At 40.4% G+C, this 19,427-nt stretch overlaps 1 protein-coding gene across 1 annotated transcript in view; it reads right to left on the bottom strand.

Moving 5' to 3' along the window:
* LOC117513511 (A disintegrin and metalloproteinase with thrombospondin motifs 16) overlaps window positions 1-19,427 on the bottom strand; it is a 259,672-nt gene that overhangs the window by 157,489 nt on the left and 82,756 nt on the right. Inside the window, 2 exon segments of the mRNA XM_034173682.1 lie at window positions 4,334-4,533; window positions 7,248-7,674. Of these exon segments, the coding sequence (XP_034029573.1) occupies window positions 4,334-4,533; window positions 7,248-7,674 (627 nt within the window).

Here is a 19,427-nt window from a genome sequence, read left to right as displayed (position 1 = left end):
ACCGACATGCATGCACTTGCCATTAGTGATGGCAAAAAATTGTTCACTTTACTGAACTGGCTCTTTGTGAATCCTTCACTTAACAGAGCAGTTTATTTGGAACCTTATTCAATTCACAGTTCCAGGTTTTGTTATATACTCTGCAGTTGGCTTGTAAGTCAGTCTGTCCCATGCGCGGCTACTTCCTGGAGCAGGACTCCCCAATTTGAGGCCTGTGAGCCAAATTGATTTGGCCTAACACAACAGTCACAGCAAAAGAGGTATTTTATTTCTGCACCAGTGGTGGTCTTTTAGGGCTCGCTGCAGTTACATATGTAACCACAATTTTACATGTAGAAATTGTGGTGCACTGGAGAGTTTCTGTGATGGTCAACGTTTGTCTCACACCTAGGTCACCACATTTTGATGCAAACAGCTTATTCTGACTGAACATCAGCATGGGATGAGTCACTGTGTGATGGGCAGGAAAACATTATCCCTAATGCTATCACACCGTGACAACAAGGGACACGTAGCAAGTGCAAAAATGTAATGAGTTGAGAATGGGAATGTGTACTTTTGAATGAACATTGCCATCTAGTGGGCCCAGAAAAGGCACCAAAGTCTTCATGAGGCCTCATTTTGCCATCACTATGTCACCAAATAATGTTACGCAAGGTCCCTCTGAAAGGTACCTTCCCTTAAAAATATGTCATGCACAAAGAAGCATATAGAGGTTTTATTATCTCTGCAGTCTGCTCATTAATAAAACTAGCAGAAATACCCATTCATTAGAATGCATATTGCAAAAGATAAAAAATAAATAAATTCACTGACTGTATTATGTTAGCCAGCGAATGAATTGTTTGAAAAAGACTGTAAACACTTGCCATGGGTTGTGTCATTTTTGGGGAAAACAGAAGCAAATTGAAGAAGAAATGAAACCATCTTAGATCAAACAAAGTGTCTACCAATATGTGACTGTACTGCAAATAAGGAATCCTCCCCGTACACAAAATCTCATCTTGCAAAATCTCCTATGACGTCATTTCCCCTCTCTGGCAACCGCCATACAACCCAGCTAGGAACACGTAAGAAAGAGAGTTACTACGCTGATGAGCCAAAGAAATGTCAGACTTGATGATAACGTCACACTCGGTAAGTACTTTTACTGCTGTTGTTTTAAAAACCAAATCAGAAATGTAATTCCCCTGATCTTTTGTGTCCTGTCCCAATCAGAGTCTGGATTCAATCTATTCCTCAATTTAAAATTTATTTAGAGTTGGTGAGATTAACAGGCCTGGGTTTCAGGATATGTATCTCTCGCAGGAGAACATGTCTTCTGAGCCCAGAACAAAGACAAAAAAAGAAAACTTTTTAGAAAACATAATACAGGCGTGACAATGGTCGGACCTCATTTCGCAGCTTCCTAACTTAAGTGGTTCTCGTGAGCGGAGGGGGAGGTCCCACTCTTGCTCTGACCCGCGGTGAAATGACACTTACAGTAACCTGACCCTTTTATTGTTCTCAGTACATAAACCAGTTCTACACAACAACACTTACATGATTCAGCCCCTAGCAAACTAAAAATATAATCATTTAAATGAAATGATTAATCAATAGTAAAACATAACAACATAAAATATAAACTCACATGTATACATCTAACAGAAATGAGAGCTGTTGCTTTTGAATTTATGCCGCTCACGATGCTCTTGGCCTGCTAAGCTAAAGCTAGCATGCTAATGCTGACTGAGCATGAATTATTAATGAAAAATACCCCAAACTATTTTCACCACACGTTTGTGTGTGATGTTTAGTCATTAGTGAAACTGGCTTTATAAGTGGCTGTTTCTGCAGCCTGGAATTTTTCATTTTTAGGCCATTTCATGTCACAATTACAGCACAGGAAGCTAACTGATATGCTGCTGTCATAATGTAGAAAATGATTAAATGTGCTGTATTTTCTGTTTTGTTTTGCCAGTTGTTGTATTTTCTTCTGTTTCTGAGGTCCACAGAAGGAAAAAGTCATTTGTTTTAGTGTTATCCTGTGTCAAACTGTGTTATATACATGTGCCATTTATTGCCAGATAAATACAAGTTTGTACTTAATATATATTTTAAACTGTGATTATAGAAACTACAGTTATGTTAAACTCTCAAGTTTTCTGTTTTACACTGCCAACTCAGCAAACGTTTTCATCCATCCAGAGGGACAAAGTCAAAATACAAGTGTATAACATAAAACACTTGTGTGGTTTGCTCATATTAAAGGTGTTAATAATAATATTGTCTAGAGCACAACATGAAATCTGATTCCATCTGTGTGTCTGTCTAAGCTGCACCAAATAATCTCTGGCTTTTAGACTTGGAAGTGGCTGTTCGTGCATAGCTGTTTTATTAATCCCATATTCTATTCGTATATAGCGTACCCTTGTTATGATTAGGATTAGTGGTTGTGGTTAACATAGTTTAGCAATCTATGTATCAATAACAAATATGTGATCATGATCATGATCACGTGACATACAGTGTATCCAGAAAGTATTTGCAGTGCTTCATTTTTTTTCCACATTTTGTTATGTTACAGCCTGATTTCAAAATGGAGTAAATTTATTTTTCCCTCAAAATTCTACACACAGGACCCCACAAGGACAATATTAAAAAAGTTTTTTTTTTTTTTTGCAAATTTATATATAAAAAAAAGAAAGAAATTGCTTGTACATAAGTATTCACACCCTTTGCTCAATAATTTGTTGCTGTACCTTTTGGCAGCAGTTAGAGAGAGCCTACACAGAAGAGAGCCTACACAGAAACAGCAGTTACAGCCTCAAATCTTCTTGAATATGATACCATAAACTTGGCACACCTATCTTTGGGCAGTTTTACCCCATTCCTCTTTGCAACAACTGTCGAGCTCCATCAGGTTGGTCAAGAGGGCACTGTAGCAGGTTTTCATCCAGGATGTCTCTGTACATTGCTGCATTCATCTTTCCCTCAATTCTGACTAGTCTCTCAATTCCTGCCCCTGAAAAGCATCCCCACAGCATGATGCTGCCACCACCATGCTTCACTGTAGGGATGATACCTGGTTTCCTACAAACATGATGCCTGGCATTCACCCCAAAGAGTTGAATCTTTGTCTCATCAGACCAGAGAATTTTGTTTCTCATGGTCTGAGAGTCCTTCAGGTGGCTTTTGGCAAATTCCAGGTGAGCTGCCATGCGCCTTTCACTAAAGAGTGGCTTCTGTCTGGTCACTCTACCATACAGGCCTGATTGGTGGATTGCTGCAGAGATGGTTGTCCTTCTGGAAGGTTCTCCTCTCTCCACAGAGGAATGCTGGAGTTCTGATAGAGTGACCATGAGGTTTTTCATCGCCTCTTTGACTCAGGCCCTTCTCCCCGATCGCTCAGTTTCAACGGGCGGCTAGCTCTAGGAAGAGTCCTGAACTTCTTCCTTTTATAGATGATGGAGGCCACTGTGCACATTGGACCTCCAAAGCAGCAGAAATGTTTCTATACCCTTCCCCAGATTTGTTCCTTGAGACAATCCTGTCTCAGAGGTCTACAGACAATACATTTGCCTCACTTTTTCCACATTTTGTTGATGATAGTATGCTGCATCTCTATACAGAACTGCTGTGACCCACACTTGAATATGGATATGTAGTGTGGGCACCAGTGTACAAAAAACACTGCATTGTACTGGAAAAAATATAGTGCCAGGCCATAAAGTTAGTATCATAATTTACAGATCTACCCTATGAACAGAGGCTAGTGGCTAGAGGTATAACTATGCTAGTAGGTAGTTAGTATGGTCAAAGCAGATGGCACCCATCTCTATCTTGTCTGCTTGAGGTTTCTTCTTTCTTATCATCAACAAATACCTGAAGGAGTTTTTCCTTACCAGTGTTGCTGGTGTGCTTGCTCAGCAGGTGGGCAAGATCTAAACCTTACTCATGTGTAGCACCTTGTGGACAACTTATGTTGTGCCTTGGCTTAATAGTTATCAATGCTGCCTCACAGCAATCAGCTCCTGGGTTTGAATCTGGTACAGTCCATTCTGTCTTGAGTTTGTCCTTCATCCAAGTGTTAGCGTGGGTTCCCTCCAGGTACTCTGGCTTCCTCCCACCTCCAAAGACATGTACGTTTGGTGAATTGGAGTCCCTAAATTGGCCATGTGTCTATGTGTTGGCCCTACAGGCAGGTTGCACCGTACCTCCCTCCATGACACTTAAAAGGAATATGCAGTTTCAGACAATGAGTGGCTGAACTGAAGTAAATCCTTCAGGTTTTGGCGCCTCTTCTTACCTGCTTTAGCGTCTTCGCTGGGTTTTTTTGAGCTTTTCCTACCATATTCAGCACCGTGAGAACGTATGTGGTGATGTTCTCATGGCCGTGGTTATCCATCATCTTCCTGTCCACCACTACCAACGTCTCCACATTGAGCTTCTGTCCCGCCTGGTTCTTCATGAGCGCTGCCCTTTTGCTCCTGGGCTTAACGTGTACTCATCTGGAGGATGAAGATGTCCTCTGTCGGAGGTTGGGCATGTCTGAAAAACGAGATGGAGGGAGGTAAGGGGAGTGCAATAAATATAACGTGAACTGTACAGAAAGATCTGCCTCAGCACTCGGGATAGCAATACATATAACAGCATTTTATTAGTATAATGTCTGTTAGAACAGTCTACAACAAATGCTGTTTGGCTTAAATTAACCTCCAGCCACGAGCCAAATGGCCACTTTGGCTGGTGAGTGTTAACCAGAGATTTTGGCAGCTAGCTGACAACCGTTCTGGATGATTAACTACACTCTTTGTGTTATGACCTGATGTCATGTATAAACTGCAAACTGAGCTTTTTTTCTTTTGTTGACCCTGGCAGTCTCTGTGTTTTGCTAGCATTAAGTATAGTGTGAAAGCACATCATCTAACATATTAGTAGCAGCTATGACAACTCATAATTCCTCAACACGCCAAAGGCAAATCCATTTCACTGTAGAGAAGAAAGAAATCTCTTATTAGTGTCACCTTTTGAAGGCGTTAACTGTGTGCTAATGATCCATGAAGGACATTACTTTTGTTCATGTGCTAAAAGCAATTCATGTTTCAGGCTCCTTATCAAGTTTCGATTCGTAAAGGTATCTTGACACACAATTACGTCCATGTGAGACAGATAAGCTTTTTATGTGAGAAATTGTGATGTAATTCAGAGTATGGGCTCATTGTGAAGACCTATCTGGCCTTTGTTGAATGAACATGTGACTCAGACCAACTTAATCGTAACATCAACCAACCCTTTTTTTAAATTATTGGTTGCCTTCCCTGAATATTGTTTCCTCTGTTATGACAAGGGATCAGGATACTATTCAGTGCACATCTTGAGATTAGCAGCACAAAGCTCTATTTCCATGTTTTCAGATGACCAAAACCTCACGTTTCATGGCGGCGATAACCGATATAAGCTTCAAAGTTTGCTCATCAAAGTACAAAGCGGTTTTGTGTCCAGAGTGTCTTTTGAGTAGAACGTGGCACAAATGTTCAGTGATGTCATTCTTTGGAATGTAAACATCAGTGTGTTTTCCCAGGGGACAGATGGCTGGAGTTCTGCAGTGTAATGGTTGCCGGTACCATTCCAGTCCCTGCTCTCTATGAGGTGACCTCCGTGACCCAGACGTCAACTGATCCCTAGATAATTTCTTGAAAGCAAACATGTCAAGCTGCAAAGTGCATCTAAACGTTTCCCTCAACCTTCCAAGGTTATGTTACTAATAAAGTCACTCACAAATGTCGCATTGAATTGAGATAATTGCTGTGGAAGATGATGTTTGTCACCGTGAAAAATGCTAATAAAATCCTTGTTTGAAAGGTTATTCCTTGAAGGTAGTTTTCCAAAGAATTCCATTTAAACTTTGATAAAACCAACAATGTACCTTTGTTTGAATGTTAGGAAGGTGTGTTCAAACATTTGACTGGTAGTATATATATATATATATATATATATATACACAACCCCAATCCAATGAAGATGGGACGTTGTGTAAAATGTAAATTAAAAACAGAATACAATGATCTGCAAATCCTCTTCAACCTATATTCAATTCAAGACAAGACAATATATTTAATGTTCAAACTGATAAACTTTATTGTTTTTTTGTGCAAATATTTGCTCATTTTGAAATGGATGCCTGCAACACATTTCAAAAAAGTTGGGTCGGGGCAACAAAAGACTGGGAAAGTTGATGAATGCTCAAAGAACACCTAATGGAAAACAGGTGAGTGTCATGATTGGGTATAAAGGAGCATCCCCAAAGGCTCAGCCATTCACAAGCAAAGATGGGGTGAGGATCACCACTTTGTGAACAACTGTGTGAAAAAATAGTCCAACAGTTTAAGAACAATGTTTCTCAATGTTCAATTGCAAAGAATTTAGGGATTCCATCATCTACAGTCCATAATATAATCAGAAGATTCAGAGAATCTGGAGAATAACAATACACAAACACAAAAACAATAAAGTTTATCAGTTTGAACATTAAATATCTTGTCCTTGTGGTGTATTCACTTGAATATAGGTTGAAGAGGATTTGCAAATCATTGTATTCTGTTTTTATTTACATTTTACACAATGTCCCAACTTCATTGGAATAGGGGTTGTATATACTAACTTTTTACAGAATTCTTTCTCAGAAATCAAAGCACTTTATGGCTGTATAGCTGGTTAGTTAAGTTTGTAAGTTTTCTTGAACTTTTTTTTACTTTTTGCAGTGCAGAATGTTGTTAACTTGTACATCAATCAATCAATCAATCAACTTTTTTCTTATATAGCGCCAAATCACAACAAACAGTTGCCCCAAGGCAAGATGATCTGTGTCTAAAAACACATATTAGTGAATCTGAGTCAGTTTGTAGCTGGCGTTTTCCTCAGCAGGATTTCTTTAAACAAATGTCCCCAGTTCTACAAAACCCAAAGAAGTGACTGAACCCGGACTGCAAAGGAAGCCATTGAATTTTTTTTTGACAGATTTTGTAATTTAAAAAGTAAATAAATTTCGCACCTCCATAGATATGGATGTGTCAGGTCATTTTTTGGCAGATGTATATTATACTGGGTGCATTTCTTGTTTTGAATTTGTTGAACTCTTTGCATTGAAAGCACTGGTATATATACATAGTCAGAACATGTTAATTGCACATGTGAGTGCACAGTTTAATATTGGTAACTTGCAGCATGGACTTGGATTATAATGAGAAATTGCCCTTACATACATTTCTTCCGTCTGCCGCAGAAGTGTTGCCGCTGCCTCCCTCCATGCTTGTAGTCACCATCGTGGTGGTGATGACCACTGATATGATGCTTCCTTTCATCATGGTGGTTGTTGTCGTGGTAATGCCCATGTTTGTCCTCTTGGTGATGACCTCGGCTGTTGACAGGATCTGTCTGCAGGTTTGTGGATCTCTCGCTGATGATATCTCTGTAAGACCAAAGATGATCCGAGTCCGGCTGTGAGTCTGTGGATCTCTTCTGCAGCACCCGAGGGTGATAATCTCTCTGGTGTCTCCAGGAATTCCTGTCGCTCTTGTAGAGAATGTGAGGCTGGTGAGTGGACGGTGCTATGAAATTTTCTGTTTGAGCAAGGAGGCGGGAAACGGGTCTCAGGAAGTAGTCTGCATCCTGTGTTCGGATCAAACCTGACTAGAAGAAAAACACAGAGTTCCATTAGTATCACTGCAGTGGGATGGATACTGAACCAAATGCAACCAGAAGAAACATATTACTTTGACTCATCACCAGAGGGGGGGTAAAACAAACCAATGTTTAGCATAGGACACCTTTAGGTTTGAGAACAATGCTTCGAAACAAGGAAGATGCAAAGGTTTCAAAATATTCTGGAATAGTGTTTCAGTTTCACTAATTTGCAGTGCAGATGAAAAGTTTTGTTGTCATCTCCAGCCTATCGTTCTTTAATTCATGGTTATTTTCCCATTCTGTTTTATATTTCATCCTGTATTTGCAGACATCCTGGCCATCATGTTTCTCCACATGGTTGCTAGCGTACGGTGATGGTGATATGAAAGCAGGTATGGTGGTCAAAGTACACAGAACTGAGCTGCTCATCAGTCCAGCATCCTTTAATCATGTAGCAGGTGGCATTTATTTGACAGTGAACATAGTTTTGCCTGTTTGTCTATTTGACTCCTTTATACAGAAGTATATTTTTCCTTTTCTTTTTATTGTTGTTTATGCACCAGTTACTTGTTACAGAAGTATTTTAAACTTTTCTTTTTATTGTTTATACACCAGTGACACCAGATCATATTCCTTATATGTGAGAACTTACTTGCCAATAAACTGGATTCTGATTCTGATTCTAAATTTGATTCTGATACCAGCCCAGTCTCATGTTTTTTTCCGTTCCGTCACGCAAAGTGTTCCATTTTCGTGATGCAGTTTTTATTTTTTTTTTATTTCTAATCCTTCCCCTTCTCCTAACTCTAAACATAACCCCCCACAGACCCCTGTCACCCCACATTTCAGGCCCCCATCACAAAATGCACCCTATTTTCATAACCGTGTCACCAACCACAGATAAATTTACTTTCATAATGCCACCCTGAACTGTCGTGAGATTTGGTTGGGCATACCCATCTATGGCATGTTACACAAACAAAACCAAGTTAGTTTTTGGATTGACTCGGTACATCTATAGACTGTATACATGCTGTATAACCCTGCATGATGTGACCCAGAGGTTTTATATATTTTTGAAGCCCAAAAATGGCTGCTCTGGGTGTCACATTTTGGCCGTGTTTCCGCTGCCTATGTCATGACCAGCCCATAAATAGATAAAGAGGTAGTGCACAGGTTGGGTGGGATGAACAAAGCACGCATACACCCCAACTTCGAACTTAACTCCTTGGTTTGAGTGTTGATTAAATTATGTTTTGCAGACTGTGGTCAGTCCTCATAACAGTTGAGTTTGGTGTGGCACTAAAAAATGATCACCCGCTCATTTCAATTTCAGTTTATTTGCATTCATACAGCGCCAAATCACAACAAAGCTGCCTCAAGGCTTCACAAGAGTATGGTCTAACCTTACCAACCCCTAGAACAAGCACACACAGGTGACAGTGGTAAGGAAAAACTCCTTCCGGTGATACTGAGGAAGACACCTCAAGCAGACCAGACTCAAAGGGGTGACACACTGCTTAGGCATTTTACAAAGTTTTACAAAGCTGAAGATTTCCTCAGTAATCATGGATTAACTGGACCAAAAGTCCTCAAGCCACCAATAGCTACTAAAAGTGTTAATGCCATTAGCATCCAAAATTAAATCGCAATCATTTCAACTGACGCCTGGGAACCTGCTCCTTTCTGGAGGCAGCCTCAAGTAGCCAGTCAAGAAAGTTTTTCTTGTTGCAGTTTTGCCTCGTGTGAGACCGCACTTGGGTACATCAAAGTTCAATAAATCTTTGAATGAGTTTGTTCTCCCTGTACTGCACTGTACTTTATTATTTTTGCATTGACCCCTGGAGGGGATGGATTCATCTATCGATCCATCCATCCTAGTATATCTAGGCTTTTCCTATGCATTGGAACACTAAACATTTTGTTGTGTCTTTATTTTCTATGCAGTATTTTTTCAAGTAGTATTGTAAGTATTTTTTCTCACCTCCTAAAAATTTAAAATAAACCTTAGGAGAGTGCACTGCTGAAAGCATTTAGCATCTCAGCAGCTGATGCATTCTGCTCCATTGAAAATAGCAGAGAGGGATGCAGTCATATGTTACAAACGAAGAAAAACAAAAAACAAAACAAAACCCTTATCCTTCTCAAGCGGTTAGTTTCTTAATGTGTCTCTGTCAGCAATTAGTCAGAACTGGACTCTGAGGTCACTGTGAACATGACCCCCCAAACCTCAGCGTGTCTCAACATCTGTTTTACTGTTCAGGGTCAGACATTATCTCAGCAAAATCTAAATAACATAGCAAAATGCTCAGTGTTAACTCAAGTTGAACAGTGTTTAAATGAACATGATGTCTGAGTTGAATTGTAACCTATTCTTAGGAAAAGATGAGAGAATTGAAAGGAAATGTTTTGACACCATTAAAAGCACATGAAAGAATATTTTGTCTTTCACCAGAATAAAATTACATTTGATTGCTGCTGAAATATGATAATAAAAATTAACACAGAGGGCCCTACTTTGCACTTTGTGGAAACGTGGAGCACAGTGCAATGCAAAAACAAATTACTTTCAGGTTAAGTGCCCAACTTTAGAGCCAGTAAGTTGACTTATACTATCTGTTCGCTTATGCAATGCAAAAGTTCAGTGCTTTTTTTTTTTAGGCACCATATTCCAATACACCATACATAGTCATGTTCACAACATGCTTACACAACAGTCAAAACTTATAGAATTCTTTTGATATACCAGCTTACTCCAGTTGAGGGTCACAGCGGGCTGGAGCTTATCCCAGCAGTCGTAGGGCGTGATGCAGGGTACAAACCTGGACAGGACTCCAGTCTATTACAGGGTCACACAGATAGACAAACTAATGCAGACACACACGCACACCTACCGTCAATTTAAAGTCACCAATTCACCTAACTTGCATGTCTTTGGACGGCAGCCACAGTACCCAATGGAACCAACACGAACAGTGTGAGAACAACACAAACTCCACACACAAAGGACCAGGAAGAAGCCACCCCACCAACGTCTTGCTGTGAGGCAACAGTGCTAACCACTAATCCACCTTGCCACCCTTAAAAGTAAAACACTATTGGTAAATACAAAACTTTAATAACTGGTTTCTTCTATATTAAAAACCTAGCTAGCTTCCTGTGAAGAAAGTGGCACTGTACAGGTGCAGTGGAGGATTGTCTATCTGTGCCTGGTGAGTAATGTCAGACATCTGGTTGTTTGGTGTGAAGGAGTTGTTGCAGTAGCCACTGAAATGCTTCACCCCAGGGAGCTCTGGTGGAAGAACACTGCACCCATTTGCGTGAGCCTATCAGGTGGCTCTGATTGGCTGATTTCATGTTATGCCCAAAACACACCCATAACTAATTACATGATAAAATATAACCTTTTACACTTTGCAAATTGCTTTGCATGCAGATTTCATGCTGTGTAAATAGCAAAGTAGGGGACACACTTCCCAAATGTGATTTAGACTGTGCACCACAGATTATCAAGATAGAGTCCAAAGTGTTAACACTTTTGGAGTCAAAACCAACAAATACTTGAGTTTTTGCTTTGAAAAAACAGTCACATAAAACAATATGACCTCTTTCAAACAATGGTGTTGGCTTCAATTTACATCCTTCCTCACAAGCATCAGTAATTCTCATATGATGGACAAATATTACAGACATAAAACGAATCTACAAAAGAAAAAAAATGTATTCCTTGTAGTGCTTTATCATTTTTTCCCCAAAAATAATTCATATTTCAAGCCAAATATTATTATTGGTGTGCACGTATTCGGTTGACAACGCTCCACACCCAGCTCTTTTTTTTGTGAGGTGTGTATTATTTATTTATTTATTTATTTATGGTTAGAGCATTGGCTGTATGTTGAGAACCGACATGTTCGGCTTTCAACATTTGGGAATAAGTGATGGGAAAGCTCATTTTAATCCATCAAAAGTCTAGCTAAGCATTTCTTCAGCTGACCTTTTTCTCTTTATTTCAGGCTATCGGTGCCTGTTCTCGCTCCCCACACAGCACACATTTTCAGCCTTTCAGATTTCATTCTCAATAAATTTCTATCAAAGCAGCAAATTCTGACACTTGGAGATGGCTTTTTCTTTCTCCGTCTGTCTCTACAGACACGCACCGCAGTCTGTGTTGACAGTCAATTGGCTTGCAGTGTTTTGGAGTCAAACTGTGTTTGGCAGTAACAGCCATTTCCTTAAAATACGCCTAATTCACTACAGCCTTTCTTACTTTTTCCCTTCAAGTGGAGTGTGAGGTCTTTCATTACCATGGCCACTGGTGAACAAAATGTGTGAAGGATTGGACAATGCATGTAGGTTTTGAGGAAGAAAACTGACATCGTGGCAAATTCTTACACAGCACCACTTTTGTTGGAGGAACAGTTGATAACATCTGATCATCTCACATGTATCACTGACAACACTTCCAGCAGATAGGCGGCTTAGTGGGTAGCGCTGTTGCCTTGCAGCTAGAAGGTCCCAGGTTCGCTTCCATCTTGGTTTGCACATGCTGCCTGTGTTGGCGTGGGTTCCTTCCAGTTGCTCCGGATTCCTCCCACTTTCAAAGACGTGCTTGTTAGGTGGATTGGTGAATCTAAATTGACCATAGGTGCCATAGGCGTGAACTCACAATCGCTAGCATGGGAGGCAGATGCTCTGGCCAGTCGGCTCAAACCCAGGCTCTGGCCTGAGTGGCCCGAGTATCCTTTGGCTGTCTGGGCTGTGAGACCTATTGACTACCATGTGCATAACGACTCCTGCTGGCCTCCATCAGCTTTGCTCTGCAATATTTAGACCAGCTGCCTTTTGCCCAATAACCCCCGCCCCCATAAACCTTAACTCCAATAATCGCATTTAGAAATAGATATCGGTACACCTGAGATTTGACAAGAGGTATACATGATTGGTAATGCCCCAAATCTTCACTTTTCCTGCTCTCATGGTTAGACATAGCAGACTATGCTTGTCCGTGATCATGCATATACATATGAGTAGTACATCTCTGTTCAAGTACATGTGCTTTTAGTCTTGTTGAAAGGTGTTACTCATGGATTCCACTGGGTGCAGGTCGTTGACATTGTGTTTGTGATGAGGCTATGTGCCATCCTTTGCATGGCTTGCAGCATATTGGAAGTGAGGTGTTTCCATCTACCTGATGTTGTTGACTTGCAGATTTGTGTATTTTTGGGCATCTACCATGGTTATGTAGGGTGCATATTTGTTTCAGGTATGTTACTGCTGTTATTTCCCACATTGTTGCACTGTAGTCTATAGACAAATTCAATATAGTTAAGTCCAATTATGTAGAGCAGTTCGCTCAGTGGGATAAGAAGTTTAGTTGCCGGGTGCCGGAGTACTAAGGATCCCAATGCCTGGAGAAGGCCAAGGGGCAGATAGATAATTATTTTAGAGATGTGGGGATTGACCCATTGTCTGGTTGGATGGTTCAGGTGGTGTTGTGGATGCAGTGAAGTGTGACACCAGTGCATGTTCCCAGAGTTGAATACCAATATACAAGGGGTGATTGAGAAGTTTTTGAGCCTGACCAAGACGGCGTAGGGTGTGGTTCTCCATCTTTTGCATTCTGAGAAACCAACATTTGTCAACATTGCACCCAGTGAGTGAAAACTTCACACATTTGCAAGAAATGTTGGTTTCCCAGAATGCAATAAATGGAGAACAATGCCCTACTTTTTCTGAGTCAGGCTCAAAACTTCTCAATCGCCACTAGTATTGACCTGGCTTTAAATCTTGGTAATGCTACCTGTCTGTATCCTTTGATGACGTATTATTTGCATCTTCTCAGTTGAACCAGGTGTAAATGGGTACCTGCCTTGATTGGGGAAGTAATCTGTGTTGGCCTGGCGTCCTGTCCAGGGAGAGTCGTGGACTTTCATCCACTTTGCACTTTGGATTCCGGGCATAAGTACCGGTATTAAAAGGGCTCAGGGCCCATTCAGGACTTACTTCTTTCCGGTTATGAAGACAGGGATCAAACATTTCTGGCCTGGAGCCACAGGTTCTGTCAAAAATAGACCATAGATATTTTTAGCAGAGCAGGTAGATCAGTGGAATAGGATCTAGGTTTCCAAAATGTAGACCTGGATTCAATTCCTAGTCACGCTACCCATTTGTGTCCCAGACAAGACACTTTATCTGCAGTTTCCCAGTCCACCCAGCTGTAAATGGTTATTGGCTTTGGCTTGGGAAGTGACCTGCAATGGGAACTACTGGGGTAGTTGTTGACTCTCATTCCCTTCACAGTACAATAAGTACCGGCACCAATGCGCCTCAAGGCCTGTATAAGACTTGCCATGAGAGGAAAGAACCACATCTGGGACATTTCTAAAATTCACTCCAGTGCATCTGGACTAATCATGAGCATTGCCTGTAGGGTGGCCGTGTCGCAGCCAGAACACGACACAGCCGCTCCAGGTGGAATCCAGCGGTTGTACTGGTGAAATATTTGATACTGCTATAATGACTCTCAGTGCTGATTTTCCCCATTTCATCACCATTTTCTAATGTGGGCTGCTGCTTTCGCCAGCCCATTAACCACAAATAAGGAAGCCAACGAAAGAGAGTTTTCGGAAAAATGATCTGACAATGAAGCACTGAATTTACGACGATGAACTTTTGGCAATGCTCTCGATTATGGATCTAAAAGTTGTCACGGCAATGACTGCAGAGTTTTCATCACATTACAGTACTTGTGGTGACCATGCAGTGACATTACTGGTCGGCCCCCAAACCACATTGGCTTATTTTTACTCATAATATTATAACTTTGTGTCAGTTTACAGCAGAAAGACAACTTTATAAATTTTGTCTCGCACATGTCTGCGTGAATAGGCTCCACTGCCTCCTCCCCATCCCTGTGACCATTAACTGGAATAAGTGAGTTCATTACATGAATGAATGAATGTCTCCATGACTTCTTATATGTAAGGATTTCACTTCAGTTAATAGACAAGATAACGAATGTGTATATGAGTAAAGCTTGTGTAAATTGTCCTTTATATTTTATGTCCATGCCCGAAGCTGTTGTTTACTGCCAGATAACAACCATTTCCTACCATACAGAAACATATTTGGACAAATGTACAGACAAAAACACACTTTTAATCTTTCTTAAATGGGTCTTATTGTGCAAAATCAAAATTATGCTACTTTAAATAACTTTAAATAATGACAGCTTTAAATAAATAATGCTTGGAAAATCACAAAATTTCTAGATTGTGCATCTAGAACCTGTGTTAGTATAAATCAAAATTTATGCCTGATCATTTTAGACTTGAGCGCATAGAGAAGCCTTTTTGAGACACACCTAATCACTCAGTCGAAGACACTTTTTCTGTAAGAGAAACAGAATGTCTCCTCTGTTTTGGCTACAATCAATTAGTGGTGTAATGGCTCACAGGTGATCCATGATTTACAAGGACCACCCCCGAAAAGATCAGCACTCATATGAAGTGCAGATAAATTGTAAAGTTTATGCAAGTGTGATTTTGCCACAGTAACTTGCTTTAAACTGAATAACACATGATGCATTTTCAGTATAATCACAGGAAATGCAGCTGCCACAGAAAGAATCTCTGTTAATGTTAAAGTAGTTAAGGACAAAGTGTCCGTCATCTCTTCCTTGTGTAGTCATCAGCCCACTGAGAGCTGAGCGTTACTCTTGAAGCACATGCGCAGGCAAGCTGGCTGAAAGACCACAGCTCCGTAAAATAATGAGTATTTCTGACTTTTTTTCGAACGTCTACTCAGCAGGACCACTGATCTGAATGAATTCTGATCATTGGGTAGGATGAATATCCTTATCCTGAAAGGTTTTTTATATATATATATATATAGTTACCTTCTTACCAGACCATGCCAACATCCTTATCTATCTAGCTATATGGAACAGACGTTCAGATATCAACTTTTATGAGCACATCGATTCATCCATGCATCTATCCATCTATTCTTCCATCCATCCACCCATCCATTTTAGAACATTGTTTCCCAGTCCTGGTCCTCAAGGATCCCTAACCTGAACAGCTTCTGACGTTTCAGTTTTGGAGCTCCATCAGCTGTCTTGTGTGATTGGCTGAGTACACCTGAACAATCTCACCAGCTTTTGGCAGAGGAAAAACAAAGGAACAATGTGCAGGTTGGGGGTCCTTCAGGACTGGGATTTGGAATCATGGCTCTAGTTGGGAAAATCAGTTTTTCAGACACTTGATGACTTGTATTAGCTTGGTGAAAAGGCGTATATTATGACACCATTCAACAAAAACAAAACAATATGCCAGATGATCTTGCCACCAAATCCTCTCTCCGTCTCAAACGGCACACATGCTTTGCTGCATCAGCATCTCACCAGAACTGAAATTTCCATTCTCTAAGTTAAAATCCCCAAAATACTACAGCTGTGGTTTTCCCCTATTTTTTCAATGAGACGTGACCGATTATGGATGACTGACTCTGATGCAACACTTCATCTTTGCTTTGACGATTTAGTGAGAAAGCAGGTCAAGAAATGCAAAGATGGATTATCACCTTCCAGTCTGTGTGGTAAACAGTCAAGATCACTGTTTACAATCACATGTGACAACTGATGCACGATACTGTCACATGGTGCTGTAGTCACAGGCAGTTATCATAAGTGAGCTCAACTTCAGTACTTCAATGCTGACAAGCTTCTGAACATCAGATTGTCATTTGGGAGCTTCAAGGATAATGTAAAGAAAAAGAGGTTTACAGTGATTTCAGTCCTTGCAAATAAGATTTCAAGATTTTGTGGGACATGCGGTTCCAAAACCAAGTCACTGAAGACTTGGTTTTGGTTTCCATGAAATTTGTTGCCAATGTGTTGCCTGGACAACCCAACTCATCACATGTTGATGCAAAATCTGTCAATACTATGTGATGATTTGTGTTCCCAGTTCACATAATTTTATGACATGAGGGTAACGTTTGTCTTAACACTAAACGTAATTGTAACCACAACCCAAACCTAGATAAATGCTCCCTGTTGTGTTGAGGGATGATGTTGGAGTTGAACAGAGAGTTCTGATTGTTATCAGAGAGAAACTGGATGACTGTATGGTACCGTGCTCCCTTGCGTTTCACTGAATGATGTGAAGAGGGGCCCAGGTCATCATATATCGACACTTAGGGGTACTGACCAAGTGTCAACATGTGACAAGTTGGGAGTGAGGATGAGTAGGCCCAAGCAAAGCCAATCTTACTAATTTGACATCAATCATTGGGTTGAAGTTCTTAAGGTCATGTCAGTCTGTTTGTTGGCTTACTTCACTCAGGTCCATTGGCGATTTCTGCCAGACTTGGTATGTATATGCAAGTTTGGAACTTAGCCTTAAATGGTTCATTTTCTCATAGATCAAGGTCACTGGGGTTAAAAGGCAAAATTGTGATTTTAGCACCGATTTGCACCAAAATTGGCACAGATATGTAGATGTGTTTCAGAATTACATATGAGAGGTCAAATTTGCCAAAGGCCAATAATTTATGTCAAGGTCAAGGTCATGCTTGTTTGTTTTTTTTGGCCTACGCCCAACAGGTCCTTTGGCTGATTTTGACCAAGCTTGGTACAGTTAATTTTGTCATAGGTTAAGGTTATTAAGGTCAAGATCAAGGATTTTTTTCCTTGATTTGGACTGAACCTTTATAGGTGGAATTGGCCTTCAAAATTAGTCAAAGGTCAATCATTTGGGTGAAGGTCATTTACACCTTATGCTTGCTCTTGTGGTAATTCCATAATACAGACTAAATTCTCAGCCTGCTCAATCGGTAAAGTGTTTTGAGATGCTGTAGTGTCATTTGATTCCTCCTGTCACAATGACTAATAGGACCCCCCCCCCCCCAAAAAAAAAAAAAAAAATCCAAAAAGCAAGGATAACATAATTGCTTTGTAATTTATATATTTATTGTATTGGTCCAGATGTTAAGCACAGGTACTGACACTGTGTTATGAATTCAGCATTATGATTCTTCAACTAATCCTACATTAACTTCTCTGTACTGCCTTTAACCTCACCTTTTCCTTAAAAAAAAAAAAAACAACCCAAAACAATCTATGCACCATTTCCTCCAAGCATATGCATAAGACACTATGTTAAGAGATTAGGTCATGCTAGTGACTTTCCTAAATAAAGTCATCAGATTACACTCTGTGCTCGACGAGGTGCAAATAGCAGTCATAAAATGTTGAAACACTACTTGGGAGGGCGCAAACAGCTGGAGTCTCTGCAGCCAGACGCATCCAGGCAAGCAGCAACAAGAAGGAGAGGGTGCCGAGGGACTAAATCTAGAAAACTGAGTGTAAGAAGCACAAAATCTATAACATGGGGGAGCTGATGGTAAAAGGATATGGCTCTCTCTCTCTTCCTCTCTGTCTCTCTCTCTCGATCAAATTTCTTTTGAAATCAGACTGTAATGAGAACACGCTACTCAGTATTGTAAACCTTAATCAACAAGGCATGCACTCAGCTGACCACATAGTGCATATCCACCAAAGTGCAACAGGCCCCGATCATGTTAAACCCACATTCAAACTTTTGAACCGTATGTATGATTTTATTATTAACATCCATGTGTTGTTTTGTAACAAAAAAAAGGCAAAAATGCAGAAAGAGGCTTTACGTCACAATGTTGATAAAATAAAAGTAACAAAGGCCTTTTAAAGTCATTGTACATACAATGTCCTCTATATTTAACCCATAATCACAATAATGATTCTTAGTCAGAATCCAACTACTCTGAGCAGTGGGCAGGCACAGTCTGGTGCCCAGGGACAAACTCCACAACTCGAGAAACTGCCCCGGTCAAGATCAGAAAAGGACCTTAAACCTAACATGCATGTTTTGATGGTGAAAAGAAACCAACGTATGGAGGAAGCCCACATAGATACAAGAACATTCATTGAAAAAAGGAACTGGGCATGGGTGGACCCAAACCCCAGACCATCTTGCTGTGAGGCAAGAGTGCTAATCACTGAGCCACCGTGCTAACCAAGTGACAAACAACAATGCTAGCCCCATGCTTGGATTTAAAGATGCAACAAAAATATTAATGGGTTCTTCTTCCATGGCCAATGCCCCTCCACCAACATAATTCAAGATTGGTTCATAAATTAACAAGCCATACACACATCCAAAAACAAAAGGTTAAAATCCATCAACACATAATGCAGGACCCGAGCTGGAAACAAGTACAGAAATAAACTATTAATTATTTATGAAATTTTATGTTAACTTGTTTTATGTAAGGTGCCTTGAGACGGCTTTTGCTGTGATTTGGCGCATTATAAGCTAATTAAATTAAATTAAAGAACAAAGCAGATACAATATGTCCTTCAATAACTGCAAATCCTTAGTTATCACAAGAAAAACTTTGTGTGAAATGTATGGTTACTTTGGGAGACTGAGATTAGGGCTCAATCCCAATACTCTGTCTTCGCCCTTCCCCTATGTGCGAAATTAATGGAAAGATTGAAGGGGTAGAGCAAAGGGAGAGTATTGGGATTTGGCCTAGGTGTACCCCTTACATGGTGAGGGAGCATCAGATACAACAGTTTAACCATGTAGCACGTGTCTCTGAAGATGTTTATATCCTGGAAAAGGCCAAGGACTTGCCCACGTATCACATTTTCTGCAGCAGATACAGAGCACCTGGAAAGTATTCACAGGGCTTCAATAGTTCCACATTTTATG

This window comes from Thalassophryne amazonica, chromosome 7 (assembly GCF_902500255.1).
Source record: "Thalassophryne amazonica chromosome 7, fThaAma1.1, whole genome shotgun sequence".
Classification (NCBI taxonomy): Eukaryota; Metazoa; Chordata; class Actinopteri; order Batrachoidiformes; family Batrachoididae; genus Thalassophryne; species Thalassophryne amazonica.
Note: the sequence above shows the minus strand (reverse complement) of the source record. Positions and strands in the feature narration are given on the sequence as shown.